Source organism: Lemur catta, chromosome 2 (assembly GCF_020740605.2).
Source record: "Lemur catta isolate mLemCat1 chromosome 2, mLemCat1.pri, whole genome shotgun sequence".
NCBI lineage: Eukaryota > Metazoa > Chordata > Mammalia > Primates > Lemuridae > Lemur > Lemur catta.
The window spans coordinates 122,353,180-122,377,245 of record NC_059129.1 but is presented as its reverse complement, the minus strand read 5'-3'; the positions used below and the strand labels follow the sequence as shown (position 1 = coordinate 122,377,245).

The window sequence follows — 24,066 nt, the reverse complement described above, 5'->3', positions numbered from 1 at the left end:
CTTTGAAATGTACTTTTTTCTAATTGTTTTATTTTTTGCTTTTTTTTTTTTTTTTTTTGAGACAGAGTCTTGCTCTGTTGCCCAGGTTAGAGTGCCATGGCGTCAGCCTCGCTCACAGCAACCTCAAACTCCTGGGCTCAAGCAATCCCCCTCCTTCAGTCTCCTGAGTAGCTGGGACTACAGGCTTATGCCACCATACCCGGCTAATTTTTCTGTTTTTAGTAGAGATGGGGTCTCACTTTTGCTCAGGCTGATCTCGAACTCCTGAGCTCAAATGATCCACCTGCCTTGGCCTCCCAGAGTGCTACAGGCATGAGCCACCACGACCAGCTTGAAATGTACTTTTTTCTAATTGTAAAGGAACAAAAACTAATACTGAAGAATTGTAAATAACTCATACCTCTGGTTTGGGATACTGATTTTTCCAGAAAATTATTATTTTTCAATGAACACAGTAAATTTGTTAAGTAGAGCAATCAACGTGTAAAATGTAAATATATATTGTAGTATTTATTCATTCATGCATTAATGTTTGAACTTTCTCTTATTTTTGGTACGGTAGTCTGATAAATCCAGATTTGGGGAAGGAATTCTTTGTTTTCTAATTGCTTTTAAATAATGCTGAGAAATTTTTTCAAAAAAAACGTAAAACCAGTTTACTCTGCTTATGTGGAAAATTTTACAGTGTTCAAAACCATTGAAGATTTGCTTGCCTACTATATGATCATTATATGTCTATTTAGGGTCTATTATCTTTTCCCCAACTTTATTTTCAAATTTTTGAAGACCATAAAAAATTGAGAAAAGGTAAAGTATAACCCCTAAATTCACATTTGCTTCTTCCTTCCAAAACCTTCATCTTATATCTGCTAAAATGAGGATATTTTCCTATGTAACTATAGTCCCATTATCATATCTAAGAAAAATAACAAAGATTCTTATCTAGTAAAGATTCAGGTTACTCTAATTGTGTCAAAAATGTCTTAAGCATTTTTTTTTTGTTTGCCTGCTTATTTTATCCAGCATCCAGTCCAGATGCACAGTTACATTGATTATTATATCATTTTAGTCTCATTTAATTTTAATTAAGAATTTTTTTGTTTTCATGACATTGACTTTTTAAAGAGTCTGGATGGGCCATTTGTCTTATAAAATGTCCTACATTTTGGAATTATCTATTTCATTGTGTTTATATTCAGGCTAAACTTTTTTGGCAAGAATACTGTAGATGAGATGTACTTTTTTGCATCATATCAGGTGGCATATAATGTCAGGTTGTCCCACTGTTGGTATTGCTAAGTTTAGTCCTTAATCAGGGTGACAAACACCAGCTCTTTCCATTCTAAAAATAAAATTTTCTCTTTGTAATTGTTAAGTAATCATCTGTGGCATGATATTTTGAGACCATGTGAATATCTTTTTCCCCAAACTTAGTAAGTCTTAGAGTGGTCTTAGAGTAAGCCTGCCTTAGTGGTTTCAGCATCCATGGATGATCCTTGCCTGAATGGAGTATCATAGTGGGGAGGGTTACAAAATGGTGTTTTCTAATGCTACCATCATATCTACATTTATTGGCTGGTATTCTTCAGTCAAGTAGTGTTCCCTTTTTTTCCTGTTTCTCTTTCTATTTGAGTATTATGGACTTTTTTCATTCAATTTGTTATACTTCTTTACTATCATCCCCTAATTTGGCAAAGGAGAGCCCCTTCATATCTGTTCTTGTGTCCAGTAAGCATTTGAGCACTTACTTGCTTATGATGTCCCTAAGTTTATCTTGTGCTTTCCCCACCCCAGAGCTGAAATCAATCATTTCTCCAAGGAGCTCTTGTGCTATTAATGAATAATGCAACCTAGAAACTAAAATCTGTGACTATGGGGGAATCGTTGCTTCTAGGCCCTTTCAGTGAACTTATCTAGGAAATAAAGTTTTAAAAAAATCAATGAGTTTATATTGATATTTCCAATTCTAATGTAAAATTACTTTTATTGTATATATATGTATGTTTTTACTTTTTACATACTAGGGAGACTTGTCACTTATAATAAAGGTTGCAAATATTTTCTCCCACTTTGTCATTTGGCTTTTGACTTTGCAGTGCAGCTGTTGTGAGGTATAGATATAGTTTCTTTTTGAAAATGTCCATCTAGTTGTCCCAACACCATATGTTTAAAAATATCTCTTCTTCTTTACCAATATGTACTTGGATCTTTTTCTAAACATTTTAATCTATTCTTTTGGTCTGCATGTCTGGTCATGTGTCAGTATCCCATTGTTTTCATTACAGAGGCTTTTGTAGTATGTATTAATATTTAGTCATGTTTATTTCCAGGGGTTGCTCTTGTTTTTTCTCAGAAATTTTTTAGGTATTCTTGCATGTTCTTCCATATGAATTTTAAAATCAATTTGTCATGTGCTATGGAAAAACTTTTTTTTTAATTGGAATCATATTAAATTCATATGTTATCTTGTGGAGAATTGACATTTATATGATGTTAGATTGTCTTGTGACAGAACAAGGGATGATGTTCAGTTTGTTCAAGACTACAGATGCTCCTCAACTTATGATGGGATTACATCCCAACAAATCCATCGTAAGTTAAAAATGCATTTAATATACCTGACCTACCAAATATCATAGCTTAGCCTAGCCTACCTTAAAGGTGCTCAGAACACTTACATGCATTAGCTTACAGTTGGGCCAAATCATCTAACACAAAGCCTGTTTTATAATAAAGTGTTGACTGTCTCATGTAATTTCTTACATACTGTGAAAGTGAAAAACAGTGGTTGTGTGGGTGCTCAAAGTACAGTTTCTACTGAATGCATATTATTTTCAACCCATCATAAGGTCAAAAGATTAAGTCAAATCATCATAAGTTGAGGACCACCTATACTTTTGTATCTTTCAGAAGTATTGTAAAGTGTTCTTCATACTGTGCATTTCTTGTACTTATTTTCATATTTTTTATATTGCTGTTATAAATGAGGTATTCTCTTCCATTATACCTGATAATTTGTTCAAATATTAACTTTTATATCATGCTTACTTCTGATTTATGAGTTGTGTTAATTTTTTTTTAATTGAGACAGGGTCTCACTCTGTTGCCCGGGCCAGAGTGTAGTGGCGTCATCGTAGCTCACTGCATCCTTAGACTCCTGGGCTCAAGTGATCCTCCTGCCTCAGCCTCCTGAATAGCTGAGACTCACCTGGCTAATTTTTCTATTTTTTGTAGAGACAAAGTCTCACTATATTGATCAAGCTGGTCTTAAACTCCCAGCCTCAAGCAGTCGTCCTGCCTCAGTCTCCCAAAGTGCTAGGATTATAGGTATGAGCCACAGCGCCTGGCCTACTTGTGTTAATTTTAGCATTGATTCTTTTGGACTTTCAAGGTATAAAATTATATTATCTAAAAACATAGTTTTACTTATTTTCCAATTCTTAAAAAGGGCTTGGCATCTCAGTACAGACAACTTTATGTTAAACTAGCAGAAAAGATCCTTGCCTTCTATAACTGTATTCTACTGAAATATATAAATTTTATTTCATTTTTTCATAGCCATAAATAGTCAAAGCATAATTCTCTTTGTTCTGTATAGAGAGATTCATGGGGATTCCCAAAACTGACATAGGATGCATAGGTATAGTGTTGCCTGAAACAAGTAACTCATAAGAAGATAAGCCTTCTTCTATACCTAGCACAGTGCCTTGTGCTTAGTGGGTAGCCTATAACCATTTGGTGATGATACATGGATATATGTTCTGTCTTCACAACAAGGCATATATTCCTGCCTGTTTTTATTTTGCAATAAATTTGTTTGTCTTTTTTTCCTCTTTCTTTCATAATGGTCTTGAGTTAAAGGTTGGTTTAGGGAAACTAAAAAATATATAATTCTACTGTTCAAATTAGTCAAGCACAATGAGGTAAAATGTCATGATCTGATTTTCTATAAAGCAGAATACTAAAAGTGTCTCCTAAGAAGCATAAATTTTTTCCATTATTTTCTCTAGACTGTTACTATCTGAAGCCTTAGGAAAATTTTTAAGTACAGTCATGCATTGCTTAACAATGGTAATACACTGGGAAAGGTATCCTTAGGCAATTTCATCATTATACAAACATCATAGAGTGTATTTACACAATCCAAGGTGGTATAGCATACTACACACCTAGGCTACATGGTATGGCCAGTTGCTTCTAGGCTACGAACCTGTACAGAGTATTAGTGTACTGAATACTGGAGGCAGTTGTAACACAATGGTAAGTATTTGTGTATCTAAACATAGAAATGGTACAATAAAAAATACAATATTATACTCTTACAGGACCACCATCTTATATGCAGTTGGTTGTAGACTGAGATGTCATTATGTGGCACATGACTGTAATACATTTCAGTTTTCCAGTAAGTTTAGGAACATTACCAAAGGAAACAATAAACTGACATTTTTTAAAACAATTCCAGAACGTTAACTCAGGCCTGATGATTAATAACACCGCACTGTAGCATATGAATCTGGTGGATATGGCATAGGAAAATACATTCATTCAGTTAACATTTGAGTCAACTCTTTAGGACCTTCTGTGTTTCAAGCATTTGGGTTAGGCACTGTGGATATAAAGATGAATAAAATCAGGCCCTGACCACAAGATCTAAACAAACACATAAATGGGCCTGCAGGGTTTGTGGCTTAGATGCGTGGGTTTCAGTCCTGATACTGCTGCTCATTGGTTGTCTGACCTTGGGAATGTTTCCTACCTTCTGATTTACTTTTTGAAAGCCACTGTTTCCTTCCTTTAAAATGGGGTTATCTTTGTTGTTTGTTAATTAACTAGTTTAAAATTCTTAATTGGTTTTGTCTCTTTTAATTTAAAAGATCCTCTGATTTTTCCATTAGCATCAGTGTCACTACCAGTTCTAGTTTATTTGATCTCCTTCAGATTACTGAGGCCCTTTAAGAAAGTTGTTAGTTTTCTTTGCCTACTCATTGTGGTACCAACTATATGAAGTCTGAGTTGCAGCAAAAACCAAAACCTGTCCATCTGATACCCCTCTGCTGGGCCACTGGAATAAGCTTCTCTTCTCAAGCTTCATCAGATGCAAGTTATAGCCATCTCCCAATAACTGGGCCTGGAAGACAGTTCTTCTAGGAGTATAGGCCCCTTTTAGAGCCATTATGGTCTGTAGGATATTCTGGGTCCTTGATGTACCACAGACATTAAGTTAACAGAGACAGCCAATTTCCAAGGGGATTTATACTTTGTGCTGCCTGAGACTCCTCAGTGTACTCTGAAAACTCAGTTTTCTACCCACACCTTTGGAAGAGGCCTACTTACCCTGCACAGGTTCTGCTGCCTGAGAGCCCTCAGGGTACTCTGAAAACTCCGTTTTCTACCCACACCTTTAGAAGAGGCCTACTTACACTGCACAGGTTCTTGCTCAACACAAAGTAGAACAAAGCCCTCCCACCCCCACACTTTGCCTGTGCCAACGGAAATCCTGGAAAAACTTCCTTCATTCTCTGATACACTCTCCAGGGTTTGCCAGCCTCTTGCCTTAGTCTTTGTAGCTCTCTAAAAAGAAACTAAACCACATGATTTCAGATTTTAAAATTATTAGAATGAAAAAGATGTTCACCTAGAAGATTAATTAGAAGGATTATCACAGAGATAAAATTGTGAAGGTAAAGATAAGATGAGCTATAGAATTAAATAATATGATAAAATATCTCTGAGCAGAAGAATAAGACTCTATGGTTTAAAGGGTCCTAGGAAAGATTAATGATAAGAGAGACACTCTTGGGCATACCGTTGTGAAATTCCTGATTTCCTAGGTAAAGGGAAAATATCACAAGCTTCTGTATAGGAGGAACAGGTTCTTTGCGTAGAAAAGAAAATCAGATAAGGACTGGATGTCACATCTAAAACACTAGAAGCTGGCTGGTAGTAGAATAACATATATAGACAACCAGGATAAAGGATTTCTTATCCAAAAATCCATTATTCAGACAAAGTATTATACATCTATCAGCAATGGAAGGCATATTTGGTTATATAAGGATTTAGAATACTCTAATCAAATGACAACTGAATAAGAACAGAAATCTCAAGACAGGTGAAAACATTAGGTTTTTCTGTTAGTCATAAATAAAAAGATTATTTCTTTTTGTTTCATAAATTCGTACTTAGCACTTCTGCAAATCCCCATACATTTTCATCTATTTCAACTTAACTATATAAATTTATATAGAAGAAGAGAGAAGTAAAAAACCTTCTAAAAGCTTAATCTTGGTGTGGAGTGAGGAGGTATTGGTAAGTATAGTATCTTGGTTGGAGGGAGGTTTAGACATTTTATTTAGATAAATAATAAATGCATTTTATTACTGTTAGAATCTAGAAGGTAACCTGCAACAGAATGGAAACTTTGACAATAACTGGAAACAGAAATTCAGGATTAACAGGCAGAGAAAAAAAGGAGTATGCACTGAAATTGACCAGAAACAAGAAAAGAAAAAAAAAAATAAAAAGCAATAATATAACTTAGTAAAAGAGAGTTTTACTTCTAGTCAGTATGAAGGAAGATGTTTTCTATTTCAGTCTCTACTGATTATACGTCTAGCAGTGCTAACCTACAGTCAGAAATTATGAGGCATGTAAATAAGCATAAGTGGGTGACTCATAATTTAGAAAAAGAATGAAAAGAATTCCACAGATGATCAGCATGTTGGAATTAGCAGACAAGAATTTTAAAATACCTGCTATAAATACGTTAAATAACTTATGAGAAAACATAAGCAAAATGAGTGATAAAATAGAGATTTTTAGCAGACACATGGAAACCCTAAAAGAGAAACTAATGGAAATTCTAGACTAGAAGAGTATAATGGACAAAATTAAAATTTATTAAATGGGCCTAATAACAGAACACAGTGAAAGAAAGGATCATGGAGCTCAGGGGCAAGACAATAGAAATTATACAGATTATCCAAATTGAAGCATAGCTGGAGGGGAGGAATGAGGGGAAGAGAGTGTCAGATCTGTGTGACCATGTGAAATCGACTAAATATACACATGTGAAATTGAAATTTCAGAATGAAAACAGAGAAAATGGGGTGAAAAAATAATGGGCTAGGAGTTTTCCACCTCTAATAAAAGACAACCTATAAACATAAAAAACTTAGCCAACCCCAAGAAGAAAATATATATATATGTATATATATATATATACACACACACACACACACACACACGTTTCATATATATATATATGAATGAAATGATAACCTAGATACATCTTAGTAAAACTGAAGAAAATGAAACGTAAAGAGAAATTGCAAAAGCAACCAGAGGAAAAAATATATTACATTCAGGGAAATAACATTGAGAATGATGCCTGCCTTCTTATGAGAAACAATGGAATGAAATCATTTTCTAAAAGAAAATGGCTATCAACCTAGATTTCAATACCTAGGAAGAACATTCTTCGTAAATGAATGCCCTCTAAAGACTTTTCAGAAAAAAAAAAAGAAAAGTAGTCACTGGAAGATTTACACTGCAAGAGATTCTACAGGGTGTTCATCAGTCTGAAGGGAAATTATTTCAGATGAAAGCCTGGGACTGCAGGAAGGAATAAAGATAAATATATGAGTAAATATTGAAGATTAATTTTTTAAAAATCGTTAAACTCTAAAGGACTATTGACTGTTTAAAACAAGTATACTGACAATAAATTATGGTGTTTATAATATGTAGAAGTAAAATACAAGAGCACAAGCAGTAGCACAAAGGATGGTAGAATAAATGGAGTTATACTGATTTAAGGTGCTTATATTGTTCTTGAAAGTAGAAAATCCTAATTCAAGGTATACTGTAATAAATTAAGGATGTATATTGTAATCTCTAGATTAGCCATTAAAAATATGTGACAAGATGTAGCTAAAAAGCCATCAGGGGACATAAAATGGAATAGTAAAAATATTTGATTATTCTAAAAGAATATTGAAAAGGAAGAAGAAAGGAACAAAAATGAATGCAATAAAATAGCAAGATGGTAAACACAGCCATATCAGTAATTGCATTAAATGTAAATAGTCATTGAAAGGCAGATTGTCAGAGTGAGCAATCTAGCAGTAATATTTATTGATAGATTTGTTTATATTTTATTCATTTTATTGATTTACTCTGCAGATATTCTGTATTCTTGACTTTATTTGGAGATATTCAAATTTTAAAATATTCCATAACTTAGACATTTTAACTATATTCCTGCAATTAATGTATTTGATGAAAATAATATAATTTAGAATATAGTAAATACAACTGTATTTTCATTTCTTTCATGTTTCCAAGAAAGTATTATTAGTCAAGGTTTTCCAGAGAAACAGAATCAAAAGGAGTCTATAGAAAGAGAAAGATTTACTTTAAGGAGTTGGCTCACACCATTGTGGAGGCTGGCAAGTCCAAAATCTGCAGGGTAGACCAACAGGCTAGAGGCCTAGGGAAGAGTTGCAGTTCCATTCTGAAGGCAGTGTGTTGGCAGAATTCCCTCACTTTCAGGGGAGGTCAATCACTTCCTTAAGGCCTACTGATCAGATGTGGCCCACTTACCTTATGGAGGGCAATCTGTTTTACTCCAAGCCTACAGATTTAAATATCATCCCATCCAAATAAACCAAACATCTAGAATGATGTTTGACCAAATATCTGAGTACCGTGGCCTAGCCAAGTAAACACATAAAATTAACCATTACAGGAAGCTACTTATTACAAACTTTCAATTATTGTTATACTTTAATAAAAGTGAAATGAGATACAAATACAGATTTTTTTAAGTAAGATTTACTTAAAATAGCTATTTGGAGACATTTTTCCTTAAGCTTATTCCTTTCTATATACTTTTTACTGCAAGCTTGAACAAACATGAATGATTGTATTTCCAAATGATATTTCTACATGCAATCTAAATTTAAAACTAAGATTATAACTTTAGATAGTCCACTTTTTAAAATTCTTTTCAACACATTCTTATCCTGAAATTGAAACTATAAAATAAGTAGGTTTTTTTCCCGCTTGTAACTGTATAAACTGAGAATATAGATTAGGAGGTTCTGGTTAGTTTTTTGTTTGTTTTGGTTTTCATTATTTTAAAGTTTCTTTTTTTCCCCCCCAATTAAAATTACTTTCTATTGGATAAGAATTTTAAATCTGTAATCAGCTTAGTTCAATTTTATGGCAGTCAGATTACAATAGTGAGAACACATGTAAGATATTGCTAATTCCTGAACTCTGTGATATAAACACTCATTTGAAAGCCAGTGTTGTCATGCCATACTGCTCTCAGTGGTGGCAGCTAGGAGGATTATGGGAATATGGGGCCTCGGGAAGTGAGGATTTCACGATTTCGTCTATGATACTTCTGTATCATTAAAATCTTATTACAAGAATCTGCATTACTTGCATATATTCCAGTATGTTTTACTCATCTTTTTTTAGATTTTTAACCCAAAACCAGTGTTGCTCTATGAATAAAAGAGTGTCTTTCCATCAAAATTACCATAAAGATTTTGTTATTACATTTAAGATGAAACTCTATTCATTTCTCTGTAGTATTTCCTCAAAAAAGGATGTCTCTGTTTTGCTAGACTCTTGAGGTCAGAAATCATAATATATTCATCTCTTATCACTGAGGACCAAGTACAGCCACTCAATACCTACTAGCTGATTAAATGAAGATAGTATAGTGTTTTATACTTCACTGACTAACACTAGATATTGAAAGAAATTTTAAAATGAAACAAAAGCTATATATTAATCATGTTTCATGATGCTTTGTTCATTTTGAATATAGTCTTGCAAAGTGATAAAAAGTGATTGTTTTGTGTCATTCTTGATTCCTTCTCATATGTTAAGAAAAATGAGATAAATGCTTATGAAAGAGAAGAACTAACATTTTAGTTTAACTAGGAATTTTGCTAATTGCTATTAACAGACATTGTAGTTCTCACCTGTAACTAGTCCGGCATGTGACAGCCTTTAGCAATATTTAAGCAAACTGTTCAGATATCCTAATTCACATGTTAGTTTGTTGGTGAACAGAGATTGGAAAGTAAATAAGACTCACACCCATGGTCATTTTGAGCAAGACTTTGAACCTGTGTCTTTACAGATGAGATGCAGTGTGTTATATCCTGAATGGATGTTTACTACAAAGAAATGCAGTAGAGGACATTGGGAACAAAAAGATTAATCCACACATGATAAAAGGATATTTCTCAAGATTAGCTGTCATTTTAAAGGAGAGAACCAAGGAACTTTTTTTCTTCAGATACTCCATGGTGATTGAATAAATAGCAGAATATGTCATAGTAGTAAGTCAGATGATCAAAGAGAAATTCAAATAGATTTATTTATTCTTTTGAGAAAATAGGGCAGCAGTGATTTCCTTTCATATCTTTTGTGATATTTCTTTATAAAAACTTCATAACCTCAAGTCAGAAATAAAACTTTTCATAGAAGAAATGCAGCAGAGCCCAGATAATGGTATAATTTTTGAGCTGAGAGCAGGATATATGGACACATCTTGTGCTATTGCTGGATGCCACTTGAATGGGAAAATTGGCTCAGCTAACCTTGAGTCAGGTGTCTTAGTTAGCTAAACTCACCAACTGTTTCTGACCAAAGAATTCACGATACAACTTTAAAGGAACCTTTTAGGCTTTTTTTCTCGTAAGCTGTGTGAATCATGTCTTACTGACATAAATGTTTTCAAAATAAAATGGATAGGCATAATAACCAAATATTCACAATCTTTTCTTTCCACAGGGATTACCAGCATAGAAAGAAAGCCTTGTAACCATCACACAGATACAGCACCAACGGTAAGGCAATCTATTTTTGTATTGTTAAAACCGATAAAACTACAAAATGATACTGGTTACAGTTACACAAAATGCCATTGTAGAAAATTCTTACAGCCTCCCTTTTGCCAAAAGTTATATCCCTGCAAGAAAATTAACCTCATGTTTTCTAATTAATAAGAAAAGTTATTAATATTTGCCAAGATATAGGAAAATAAGATAGTCTGTCATTTTACAGGTACTTATTTATATGAATGTTTTTAACTTAAAATGATTTATAGTTTTGATAAAATAATGTAAATTTTTAGACAAATGATTACACCCTTTTAAAAATGAATGTTGTTTATGTACTAGCATCATTATTTAGAGTGAATGTTTTAAAATAGTGAAAGAAGGCCATTATGCTTTATGATTTTTAGAACTGAAATCTTTTTTTTTTTTTTTTTTTGTGAGACAGAGTCTCACTCCACTGCCCAGGCTAGAGTGCCGTGGCATCAGCCTAGCTCACAGCAACCTCAAACTCCTGGGCTCAAGCAATCCTCCTGCCTCAGCCTCCTGAGTAGCTGGGATTACAGGCATGCGCCACCATGCCTGGCTAATTTTTTCTATATATATATATTTAGTTGTCCGGCTAATTTCTTTCTATTTTTAGTAGAGACAGGGTCTCGCTCTCGCTGAGGCTGGTCTCGAACTCCTGAGCTCAAACTATCCACCCGCCTCGGCCTCCCAGAGTGCTATGTTTACAGGCATGAGCCACCACGCCCGGCCAGAACTGAAATCTTTTATCCCTCTTGTATTATTGTCAGACAACAAAAGGCATTTAACAATCACAGTATCTATTTACTGTGTTAAAAAATATGATAGAAGATAATGTAGAAGGAGGAGAATTATATTTCCTTTTTAGTTTCTAAGTATAATATTTGTCTGAAATGTACATGGGTTGCTAATTCGCAGTTGAAAGATTCATAAGGTGATTTAGAGTACATCATGCATTCCCTAAACTATCTTATTTCTTATCCTTTCTATTCAATAAGTCTTCCAAGTACTTCATATGATTCACCATTTCCTGTTGTGAGAAAGATTTGGTAATAAAATTTGAATATCCCTTATCTGAAATGCTTGGGACCAGAAGTGTTTTGGATTTCAATTTTTTTCAAATTTTGGGATGTTTGTATTAAACTTTCCAGTTCAGCTTCCCAATCTGATAATCAGAAATATGAAATACGTTAGTGATAACTTTCTTTCAGCACCCCATCAGTGCTCAAAGAATTTCAGATTCGGGAGCATTTTAGATTTCAGATTTTTGGATTAGGGATGTTCAACTTATGCCTCTTTTAAGAAAATAAAGACAATATAAAACTGTATTTGAATTTTATTGATGATTAATATTTGCATCAGTAGCAAATTGACTCCATTTTCTATTTCTAATAAATCCACGTGATTGATTTAACATATTTAATAACTCAGTATGAGGGACCCCAGAAAAGAGTAGTGTATGAGGAATTAGTCATCAGTGTAATTATAAAAAAGTACTTGGCTGTAGTATGTATTCCAGTTATCCTTTAGTAAGTATGCTAAAAGAGTAACCATAACATTGTGTAAATTTTAGTCTTTAATATTAAAAAATTGAAGATTAGCAATTAAGAAAAACTTATTTTTAATATATTTGAATAATATACTCAGTCATTGGATTATTTTACATACAGAAAATTCATTTTATTCCTAAAGGCTTTCCTGCAGCATCTTTGTTTACATTTCTATTTTGTTTGTACATTCTGGAACTCAGAAAAGTGCAACAATGCTCTAGCCTGATTGTAGATTCCCATGCTTATTAAATAGTGAAGTAAGAGAAGCTAATCCAACATGAAATCATGAGAAATAATGGTATTAGCATTAGTGCCCTAATGACCTCAAAGTGACTCCATGAATTAGGAACCAAATCTAATGCATAATAATTTAGGTATTGCTGGTCTTTTGATTATGCTATTCCAGTTGGATTATGAAGTGGTAACTCCTAATGTATTAATACAATCAATAAGTTTTAATATGTTTGGTTTATACATGCACTCCCCAAACACCCGTTAGTTCCCAGCTTTTGACTTGAGCCAAACTTCCTTTTTGATCTGTTTTTATGAGGTAGTACTAGCTGCTCATCTTCTGTCTCTTTACTACAAACTAAGGGTGTTCTACTTCTCTTTCCTACTGCCCCCAGCTAGCTGACAGTTAACCCTGGCCCTTTCTCTATCACCTTTAAATGGAATCAATGTCTGTTCATTATCCAGTGCCCTCTGGTCCCCAGGACAGATTAAGTCTGATTTTCACAGGAATGTAATTTTACCTAATTTCCATCCCTGAACCTATGTACTTTTATTTCTTTAAACAGTTTATGAGAAGAAAATATTTAGCATAGGGAAAATAGGAAGGAGTTTGTCTAAAAATTTAACAAGGTGGGATATTTTTAAACCCAAATTTTGTACTCTGCTGACCCAAAAAGGAGAGATACTATGATTTAAATCTCTCCTGGAGCTTGAGAAAAAAATAGAAACGGAGCAGGCCAGGATTTTTAAATGGCCGAGGCTGGGCCCCTGAGTAACTTTCTGATCTGGTATGTAACCCCCATTTCCCAGTTAACTTCTTTACGCATCATCACTCCCATGTCCCTCTTGCTCCAAGTTCTGCCATGAATACCTTGGTCTAGGAGAGTGCTAGATGCTAGTTTCAGCCATTCAGCAGGTGAGGGAAATGAGCAAATAGAATTTCTCAAGCCTTTATTCCAAGGAAGGATATGTTTCTTGACATTCCAAGTTGGAATTCTGAGTTCACTTTCAGTAAATATACAGTTATAGGGGATAGCCTATGGCACTATAATATAATGCAGTGTCCCTTCAGTAAATATAGATTAGCCTGAGAACAAAACCACCTCTGTCCCTTTGTTCCATGTTCCCTCTCACTCTCTTTTTAATTTACTTGTTTCCTTTTTGTTTTTCATTTATTACATGAACTTTGATTTTTAGGGGGGAGGGGGACATTTTTCTTTCTGACATAAATAGTACCATATCTGTTTTTGAGATGCGTTTAATAGAAAGTGAAAAAGAATATCCCCACATGGCATGACCCCGCCATCAAAAAGAATCAAACTTCTCTTTTTAACTGCCTATAATCACTTCTTTTTGTTTGTTTTTGTATGCTGAGCTCTTAATTTTGTTCACATGTAAGAGTCCATTTCAAGTTATTTTTTCAAGAAATATGACATGGGAGGTGAATTATCTGAGTCTACGTATTTAAAAATATCTCTCAGTTGTCTTGCCAGAGTTTTTTGGTTTTTTTGTTTTTTTGGGTTTTTTTTGAGAGAGAGAGTCTCGCTCTGTTGCCCAGGCTAGAGTGAGTGCCGTGGCATCAGCCTAGCTCACAGCAACCTCAAACTCCTGGGCTTAAGCGATCCTACTGCCTCAGCCTCCCGAGTAGCTGGGACTACAGGTATGCGCCACCATGCCGGGCTAATTTTTTTTCTATATATATTTTTAGTTGGCCAGCTAATTTCTTTCTGTTTTTAGTAGAGACAGGGTCTCAGTCTTGCTCAGGCTAGTCTCGAACTCCTGACCTCGAGCGATCCGCCTGCCTCGGCCTCCCAGAGTGCTAGGATTACAGGCATGAGCCACCGCGCCCGGCCTCAGGGTTTTTAATTATTCAAACATAATCTTTCCCCTCAAAACATTGTAGAAATTGATCATCTTTGCCTTCTGGCATTAGTATTGCAGGAGAGGAGAGATGCCGGACATCAGACTGATATTCACTCTTTTGTATAGGTAACCTGTTTGCCCTGCTTGTCTGTTATAGATTTATAGATTTTCTTTTATGTTCTTTATATGTAATGTTCTAGGGCACATTCGATGGTTAAATGTGTGGCTTTCTTTTCATTTTTGTCCTGAATGATAGTTACTCAGACATTGTACTATTTATTTTAGGAAAAGCAAGTAAGACATGAGACAATCATAATATTATATGAAAATAATTAGATCATGCCACTTTAAGAACTAGTCCCTGTGCACCTGCCTGTAGTAAGTGAAGGATAATATCAGCCTTAGATTAATCAGAGGTCATTGTCTGAACTCTTAAAGGCAGGTGTAAAAGTTAGTTAATAGTTAAGTCAGCACAGGCTTGAGTCCGTATTTACTTTAAAATAAGGACTTATGTGCAAATCAAAGAGAAATAGCAACTAGCATCAGGAAGTATTCCCCCAGGAACATAGTTAAAACATACCTATCCTTTAATATTGCACAGCTTTTCATATTTTCTGGCAGAATTAATATGCATGTAAAAGACATTAAAACATGGTAAGCCATACTGAATATATAAAAAAATTTTAGTGACTTAAGTATTGTTTCTAAATCTCTTCCAGTGAAAACTGATATGATAAAATTCAAATAAAATCAATGTGGCCTGTTCTAATGAATTACTTAAAATTTTGTAAAGCTCCTACATTCCAAACCTGTAACACTAATATTACTCCTTTGTTCTTAGTTTTATTCAGTGACCCTACAACTCCTGGTACAGAGGAACAATTTTTTTTTTTTAACAAATGAATTTTTGGCAGTTTATAAAATTACAGCTTGCATTTTCATGGAAGCCTGCACATCTACCAAAAAAGGTTAAAGTAAAATCCAGTTTGTCTCATCAGAATTATACCAATTATGAAACACTTGCCATTCATCTAGGTTTTCTTTTAATTATTAGGATTTAAAATATCCTAATCTGATTAGAAATTTAAATGTGGATTCAGTATTCTTTTATATATATAAGACCAATTATACAAGCTATTAATTCATTCATTCTGCAGTTACACTCCTTCTAAGTTTTCTAAGGGCTGATTGATGAATTTTTGTCACATAATTTTGTATCAGTAGTAAACTTTAATATTTTTGTTATTCTGAAAATATTTTTGAGATTTTCATGATGTTGCTTACCTTAACACTGAACTTACTTATAAATATACTCATCTGCATCATAAAAATTAAATTTCATTCTGAGTCTCTTTTGGATTATTTGATATCTGTGCTAATTCTGCAACATTTTGAGTTGTTAGATTATTACCGTGGTTTAGTGCATTCTGTAGGTTCACAAGATTGCCACATATTGCATTATTACACTTTAGTATAATATACTTTATACATATCTTCATGTAAAACGTGGCTGTTTCATATTTTAACAAATATTTGAGACAACTTATTTATGAATAAATACATGAGTTCAAGTGAAATGTCTTTTATTCAAAGGAAGCACTTTATTTTCTACAATCGATAGCATTTTCAAGGAATTCATAGAATGTAAATGGAGATGAACGTGCCCTTATAAAACTCATAAAATAGAACCTATGGCCAATCTCTTCCTGTAGGTAATTGCAGGGTGGAGAGGGAACCGATAAACTATAAGTTTTTATAACTTAAGTCATAAAAGAACTTGTTTTCATTTATCAATAGAGTAGCAATTCAAAGCGGTTCTATTGAAATTCAAATATAAATGCAAAATAGGTTTTCTTTTAAGACCACTTGTAATTGTTCATAATATAATATTTTTTCGATAATATTTTTTCGTAAGTATATGCACACTAGTTCTATCTCCAGACATTATAAATTATAAAGCTGAGGTTGAATTTTTTCCCATTAGCATACTCCACTGACATTTATGACTCCTCCATTTCTCTTTTGGTTTTGCTAAATTTTTCTACCTGGCAAATTCCTAAAATTCTGAAAATTTTATATTACTGGAGGACTCTATCATAACAGTGGCATAAACTAAATTTATACTCTAAATTATCAGCAAACATTAGGTATACAGTGTGCATAGGATAGTACTTTACCAAGCACTGGGTAGATATGGAAGTGGTTTAGGAAAAGTGGAAATACAAAAAAAAGTCTAAAACATAGTTTTATATGTCTTTATAAAATATATATAAAATAAGTCTTTGAGTAGCTCTTAGTCTCATTAGCAAAGTGATCTTCAAACAGCTAAATCCTAAATGTGAAATGGATAAAAGTTTAGAGCAATAATGGAAGGGATATCATGTCACCAAGGCAGTTTGTACACAGTATAGGAATTTGGGATATTGGCCTTGTGTGCTATAGGAATTCCCAGGACTGGAGTGGTTTGGGAAGGCTGTTTAGAGAATGAAGGTGCTAAATTAGATCTTAGAAGTACCTTAGAAAGTACTAAAGGAAGTTAAAAGCAAGATGGCATTTAAAAAGGAATAGGATGTTCTAGACCAAAGCTCATAAAAGAAGGAAAGTGCACACAGTTTGTAGATGGGTAGACAGTTTGACTAAAGCAGAGTTGATGAGATAATGGAAGATTAGTGGAAAATTAGAAAAGGTGATTTGGGCATTATATAGAAAGATTACTGGATGTTAGGTGGTTAACAGTTAAGACTATCAGTATGAGCAATAGTAAGGCATTTGAGCATGAGAATAATATGATCAAGGGAGTAATGTTTTAAAAGGGTTAAAATAAAAGCAGCTCATGAAATTGCAGGTAGTGGAGATAGGAAGAAGGTAAGTAAGCTGTGAAGCTACTGACATCCACATTTGAGATGATAAGGATCTGAATAAAGAAGACACCATGGAAGTAGAGGTATGTTTATGAAAAAGATTGGGAGATTAAAGCTGATACTTCAGGACTCCAAAGAAAAGTTGTAGTCCAGAAGGGAAATCCCGTAGTCAGAAGGCTCAGTCCTAGGTTGTGAGAAGTCATATGGGGAGCAAGCAGGTTCTTCATAATATTAATAGGTATCCAAAGGCCGCACCCAGGAAGGAGGCAGACATCCAAAATCTTTAGAAAAAGATGAATCAGGAACCAGCGTCCTACCTACCTCCCATTCTCCACAGAGCTATTTATCCAGAGCCAAATATGATCATGTATTTAAGATCCTGTGGTGTACCCCATCACCTACCAGTTGAAAACTAAGCTATTTAGCTGTCATTTGAAGCTCTTCTGCTACTTTTCTAAACTTATCTGCAGCTTTTCCTCAATTATCTCTCTGAGCTACTTGCAGTTCATAAACATGCCTGGGATCTCTCACATTAAGAAGCGATACTGGAAGAGAGGTTAAGAACACTGATTCCAGAACCAAATTACCTGGCTTCAAGTCCTTAGCTGCGTGACTTTAGTCAAGTTTCTTTACCTCTTTGTGCTTCAGTTTCCTTGTCCATAAATGGAGGTAATAATGTCTACCTCATGGATTGTTATGAGGAATAAATGACAATACAAATTGCACCCCAGTTGATATATTTCTGTACACCAGATATTGAACATTATTTAATGATAAGAGATAGCCAGATATTAAGGACAAAAACATACCCCAAGCTTGAGAAGTAAAACTAGGTCAGGAATCAAAAGGAGGACCCAAGGGTCCCAGATAGGCCAGGGAGATCAGGAACAAAGGGAATCTGATGAATGTTGCCTCCAACAGCCTACTTATGTCTCGATCAACTTTATTTCTTCTCTCTTTTCATTTTTTTGTTTGTTTTATTTATGTATGTATTCATTTATTTATTGCAATAAATTTGTAATTTTTATTTATTTTTGTCTATTACTAGTCTTCCTCAACAGGATGTAGGTTCCATGATAGCATGAGCTGTGTTCATCTTACTCATCATTGCTTATGGGCCTTCAGTGGATAAATGGTTAAATGAATAAATGGACATATGGTAAAATTATGGGAGTGAAAAAGAGCAGAGGGCCAGCCTGGACTTGATATATCCCATATCTTAAAAGTTGTAAAAAGAGCCCTCATAGAAGCTATATGGAAGAGAAGAGAGACAGAAGATCAGAAATAGGGTAGCATCATAAGAAACAGTGGTGACATAGCACCTCTTTCTTGTATTTTCCTGGATAGAACTGGAACCCATTCTACTAAGTGAAGTATCCCAAGAATGGAAAAATAAGCACCACATGTACTCACCATCAAATTGGTTTCACTGATTATCACCTAAGAGCACATTTAGGAATAACATTAATTGGGTGTTGGGCAGATGTCGGGGGGAGGGGATGGGTGTATACGTACATAATGAGTGTGATGTGCACCGTCTGGGGGATGGACATGCCGAAAGCTCTGATTCGGGGGCGGGGGGGGCAGGGGCAATATATGTAACCTGGACTTTTGTACCCCCATAATATGCTGAAATAAAAAAAAGAAAAAAGAAAAAAAGAAATAGGGTAGCATCTTGGGAGGCAAGGGGAGTATGGAAGTGGAGGGAGTTTTTGTGCTATCATAGGTTGCCAGAGAGGTCTGGGGAAATGGGAGCAGGGCTCTAGAAAGGAAGCCATACAGGAGGTGTGAAAAATCAGAAGCAATTCAGGAAGCCCATCATGAAAGGAGGATGGAAAATAGAACAACAATTAATTTAGCTTTGTGTATATGTTGTTGACTTATTTCAGGAAACAAAGCATTTTGCAAAAAGGGCTGCCATGACATAAACCTACATAGAATGTGAAGTAAATGTTTCTTCTTCTATGCTCTTTAAAAGTAAAAGTAAAAAATAAAATTTTGGTAGTTACACAACAGTATTCTGTTCAAAATAAACATTTCTCAGATGGAAGGAAAGATCCAGCAACGTGAATGAGTCAGAAAGAAGATGCAAAATGAATTTTAGCATTTGACAAAGAGGTAGAGTAGGGCAGTTGTGGCAAGGTCTTTTATCAAAAGACTTTTCTAATTGGTAAAATGAGGAATGTTGAAGAAGTCAATCTTGAAGTCTACTTTTAGGTCTAACATTCTATAAATCTTTTTCAGCTGCTTTTACTGGTCAGGACAACATATTAAAGCAGAAAAACAAAGCAAATCTTTGTTAGTCATCCTTTGAATGCTCACTTATCCTTTCACTCATTCTTCAGTTAGAATTCATTTCCATATGTTATACATATGGCAGTTAACACCCACCACCATTGCTATTAGAAATTTCATGCTGTCTAATAAGTGGGTATAGGTTAGTTGTCTTCAGCAGATCAGAAACTAAGTCCCTTCACTACAGTGTTCAATCTTTCCACCTTCTTAAGACCAGTGCTTGATAAAACAATGCCAAGCAGTGGGGTATGGTGTGCAGACATCTGTGCAATTTAGCCAGCAGACGGGTTGCAGAACATGTGTAGTGTGGTGTGAAAGAGGGAGAATATTGGTCAGTCAGGCTGTCTAGTGTTCTATTGGACAAACACCCAGAAATCTTTTTGGTTCATTTCAAACTCTTTGACTATTTTTCCTAACACAATAAAAGAGGTGTTTACTTATACACACTGGTAGAACTTGAGGAATAGGCGAATCAAACCCATAAATCAAAGACTATTGAAAAGATCATAAATACAACTGCCAGCAAAAATTAGTACCACACTGGCATTTTTATTAGGATTATCATTTTTATCTAGTTACAAAGTTCCATAGGTTTTAAGCTGTATACAGCAACCCCATTGTTTTTCATAAGCTCCATCATATTTAGTGCACAGTTTTTAAAATGCAAGACTTTATGGAATTAAATAATTATAGTATTTTGTCTTCCCTAGTAAAATGTATGCTCCATCAAATGTGGGATTTTGAATGGTCTTGGTCAGCAGTACAATCTGAGCATTCTACAATGCACTGCACATAATATGACTAGCTCTTATTATGTTACTGATATCCATCATTATCATGAATCTTTAAGTTGATTGTACTCATATTAAATTATTAAACTTAGTAATGCTTTGTCATGAACATTAATGCTATAAAAATAAAGGCTTACATGTATTGATGCTTACTATGTTACCAGTATATAGTTCTGATACCTTTATTTCTGCTGTCTTTTAATCTTCATAACTCTATTAGGTAGATAGTGTTACTCCTATTTTATAAATTATGAAACTGAGGTACTGAAAAGTGAAGAGGCTCCCGTAGGATAACACAGATAAATATAGAGCCGAGCAGTTACTTTCTTTTTAGTTAACATGTCACCTAGGAGCCTCTAAAGTTCTTGAGATTTCCATCAAGACCTTTTCAAAGACTGTTATTATCTGCTAATGATGGAATATTGTGATAAGAGTATTGAGACATTTCTAGTCTATACATTTCTAGTCATTTAACTTCAATATATGAAAAAAATGTGTCACCAGTTACAAAAGAAAAAGTGCTCACAGATACATTCTTTCCTAGAAAACACAAAAACTATTTCTACATTATGACCACTGTTTTCATTAATTACTAAAGTTTTGCACTTTGCCATAAAGGATTAATATCTTTGCTCTGCTTCTAGATCACTGGAGAACAAATCAGTTTTCTCTTATATAAATGTAGCTCTTAAGGTGTTTGAGGACATCTATTTCATCTAGGCTATATATGTCCATTTTCTTCTACTTGTCTTAATCTATGTTGATTTCTTTCCAGTTTGTTAATGTTCTTCAAAAAAGTGGCATCAAAACTTAATGTTCCAATTATAGTGTGAAAAATATAGTGGATAATAATCTGGATACTGTGTTTACTACTGAATTGTGGCCTGCTATAACTCCTTGATGCTGTAAAGATATTCTGTCAAGACAGATCTTCCCATTATTTACATATTTGTGCCTCACTAGCCTTATATCTAGAGAGGAAGGAGATAATAGTGCCTACCTCAAGAACATTGTTCTGTTGTTTCAAGTGCTGAGTACAGTATGCAGCACACAGTGATTTCTCAGCCATTAGCTATTACTGTTTATCCCTAAGTGCAAAGTTGTCAATTTATCCATGGTGAATTTCATCAATTTATTTTTGACCCACTATCCAGCCTGTCAAAATTCTTTTGATTCTTGATTTTTTTCATTTATGGTAATAGCTGTCTCCTAAATTCTGTTAACATTGACAAATTTTATAATGCCCCTTATAAACTGTCTTTATTCAAAAACATTAAAAGAATATTAAACAGTGCACAGAATCAAAATGGCAACAGTTTCTTTACCTGCAGGCAATTTAAGTTTTTACTTTTAAGTTATTTTGCTTGGGATGTATTATTATTTAATAATAATTTCAGTATTGTGCTTTAACAAAACGTTTACTGCCTGTATTTTAAAATAAGATTTGGCGGCTACTTAAAATATTCCTTTCCCAAAAAGCAAAATAAAATTTAATCACTTTAAGGAAGCATTAATATAGTTCCTAGCAAAAGCCAAAACTAGATTTATTATGCCATAAAACAAAGGAAACAATGATTTGGAAAAGAAAAACTTGAACACTCATATAATAGAATATTACTTTCCATTTGGGGAGAAATTTAATCAAAAGTTATCAAACTAGTACGCTTTTTTCCTGCCTAGATGAACATCTACCATCTGTCACTACTTATGTTCTATAGTTTCTTTTTTTGCCATGATAAACATATGAGTTTACCAGTCTTAATCTTCCTGTGATATCCTTTATCCTGCCGCCATCTTTGTCCCCAGCAGTGAGATCAGTCTTTGACAGAGATAGCACAGCAGTCACTAATGCAGACACCCTTTGGTATAACCACACAATTGAGTCACAGATTAGCTAGATGCATAAAGATTAAGTGAGATAAATCCCTAGAGGGGAAAAGAATTCCTTATTCTTTATTTTTAATCAAACTTCATAAAGTTTTCTTGTCACCATATCTCTGGCTGTAAGCAATGTGGACAAATTTCTATGGGGGAACTTTTTTGGATTCAAAACTTATTATGCCTAATCTGAAAATGAATTTTTGATTTTTAGAAATGGAGTAGAACTTAGTAGATCTACATTTGATTTGGAAAATATGGTCACATTTATAGCTGTGGGTGTTCTACAAAAATATTTTACTACAAAACACCATTCCTCTCATCTTGGGCTTCCAAATACTTAAAAAAAAAATCCTCTATGATAATTTGAAGAACTTCAGGAGTTGAATAATAATTATACCTAACATTTATTGAGCACTTCCTATGTACTAGGCACTGTGCAAAGTGTTTTATGTTGATCTCACTTGAATGTCATAATAATTCTGTAAGATAAAAGTATCATTATCATCACCATTTGCCAGTGAGAAAACTGAGGCAAAAGATCTTTAACGGTCTTCTAGAAACACTTAAATTTAATATATTAATGCATTATGATAAATGAGCCAAAAATATCAACTCTCCAAAAGCAGAATTAGTTTATGTGAATAAACCATTAAACTCTGTTACTCAGTTGCCACAAAGCAGATTTGTAGAAATTGGGAGTAGTTCAGGTGATATCAACAGCAGTTAACACTTATGGAACAATTTATATTTTTAAAAGCCCGACTACATACCGTATATTATCCCCTTATCTGATTTTTGTAACATCACGGTGACTTTTAATGGGATTTGGCAGGGGATGTAGTAATGAAAGTTGCAGATAACTGGAAAATCTGACCAAAATGACAGCTAAAAAGGACATGAAGACCTTGATATTAGGTAAGGACACAGCCAAATACAGATTCCTACCTCTTAGTAAATCTACTATGAAAGTTAAGAAAGCCAGGTTCTGAAATACATCTTGGAAAATATCCCATTTACCCACCAAGAAGTTTCAAACAGATAATGATTTGAGATTAGTGGATAGAATCAGAGCCGATTTCCTGGGAAGAGTAGCACTTCAGTTCTAAAAGCTGTGGGGTGGGTTAAAGACATGTAAGAAACAAAGTATAATCTGGATGTGAGAAGGGGATCTTGGGGTTTGGTGGGAAGAAAGGGGCCCAGAAGCTGTGGTTTTTCTAGTGCCCTGGGAGAGTCACCTGTGACCTTGAGAAAGGAAATTACAGACACCTGCTACACTTCAATCTATGCTACCCACATGCCACAGACAGCTGTTTGAAGAAAAGGAGTGAAGGAATGAGAAGGTAATTATGAGTATCACCCAAAAATGAGGTGCTGGGGCTTCTTCCTCTCTTTCTTGAGACCCATTTGGCAAGCTCACTGTATACACTTAAGTTTTAGCTAATACCTAAGCATGAATGACTCTCCTGCTGATGTTCTGATCTTAATTATTCTTTCCTTTCCCCATTCTACTAGAAAAGTCCTTATAATCAGTACTTCGGCTGTTACCATTTGGTAATGTAAAGAACCCCAAAAATGGGTACGGCTTGATAAAACTCCAGTCTTCTCCAAGACCTTCATTGGATATTTCCATTTTAATTTTCTGTCGCTGGTACTAGCAGCTGTTTGGTCTTACCAGCAATATTTTGGTGTAATATGTTAAGGT

At 34.3% G+C, this 24,066-nt stretch overlaps 1 protein-coding gene across 7 annotated transcripts in view; it reads left to right on the top strand.

Moving 5' to 3' along the window:
* The window catches only part of AHI1 (Abelson helper integration site 1), a 183,668-nt gene that overhangs the window by 104,136 nt on the left and 55,466 nt on the right, over positions 1 to 24,066 (top strand). For all 7 annotated transcript variants that reach the window (XR_006733569.1, XM_045544418.1, XM_045544414.1 and 4 more), the window contains one exon: positions 10,822 to 10,877. Coding sequence is in view for 6 of the 7 variants with exons in the window: in XM_045544418.1 (XP_045400374.1) it covers positions 10,822 to 10,877 (56 nt within the window). In the remaining variant the exon portion in view is untranslated. The remainder of the gene's footprint in view (positions 1 to 10,821; positions 10,878 to 24,066) is intronic.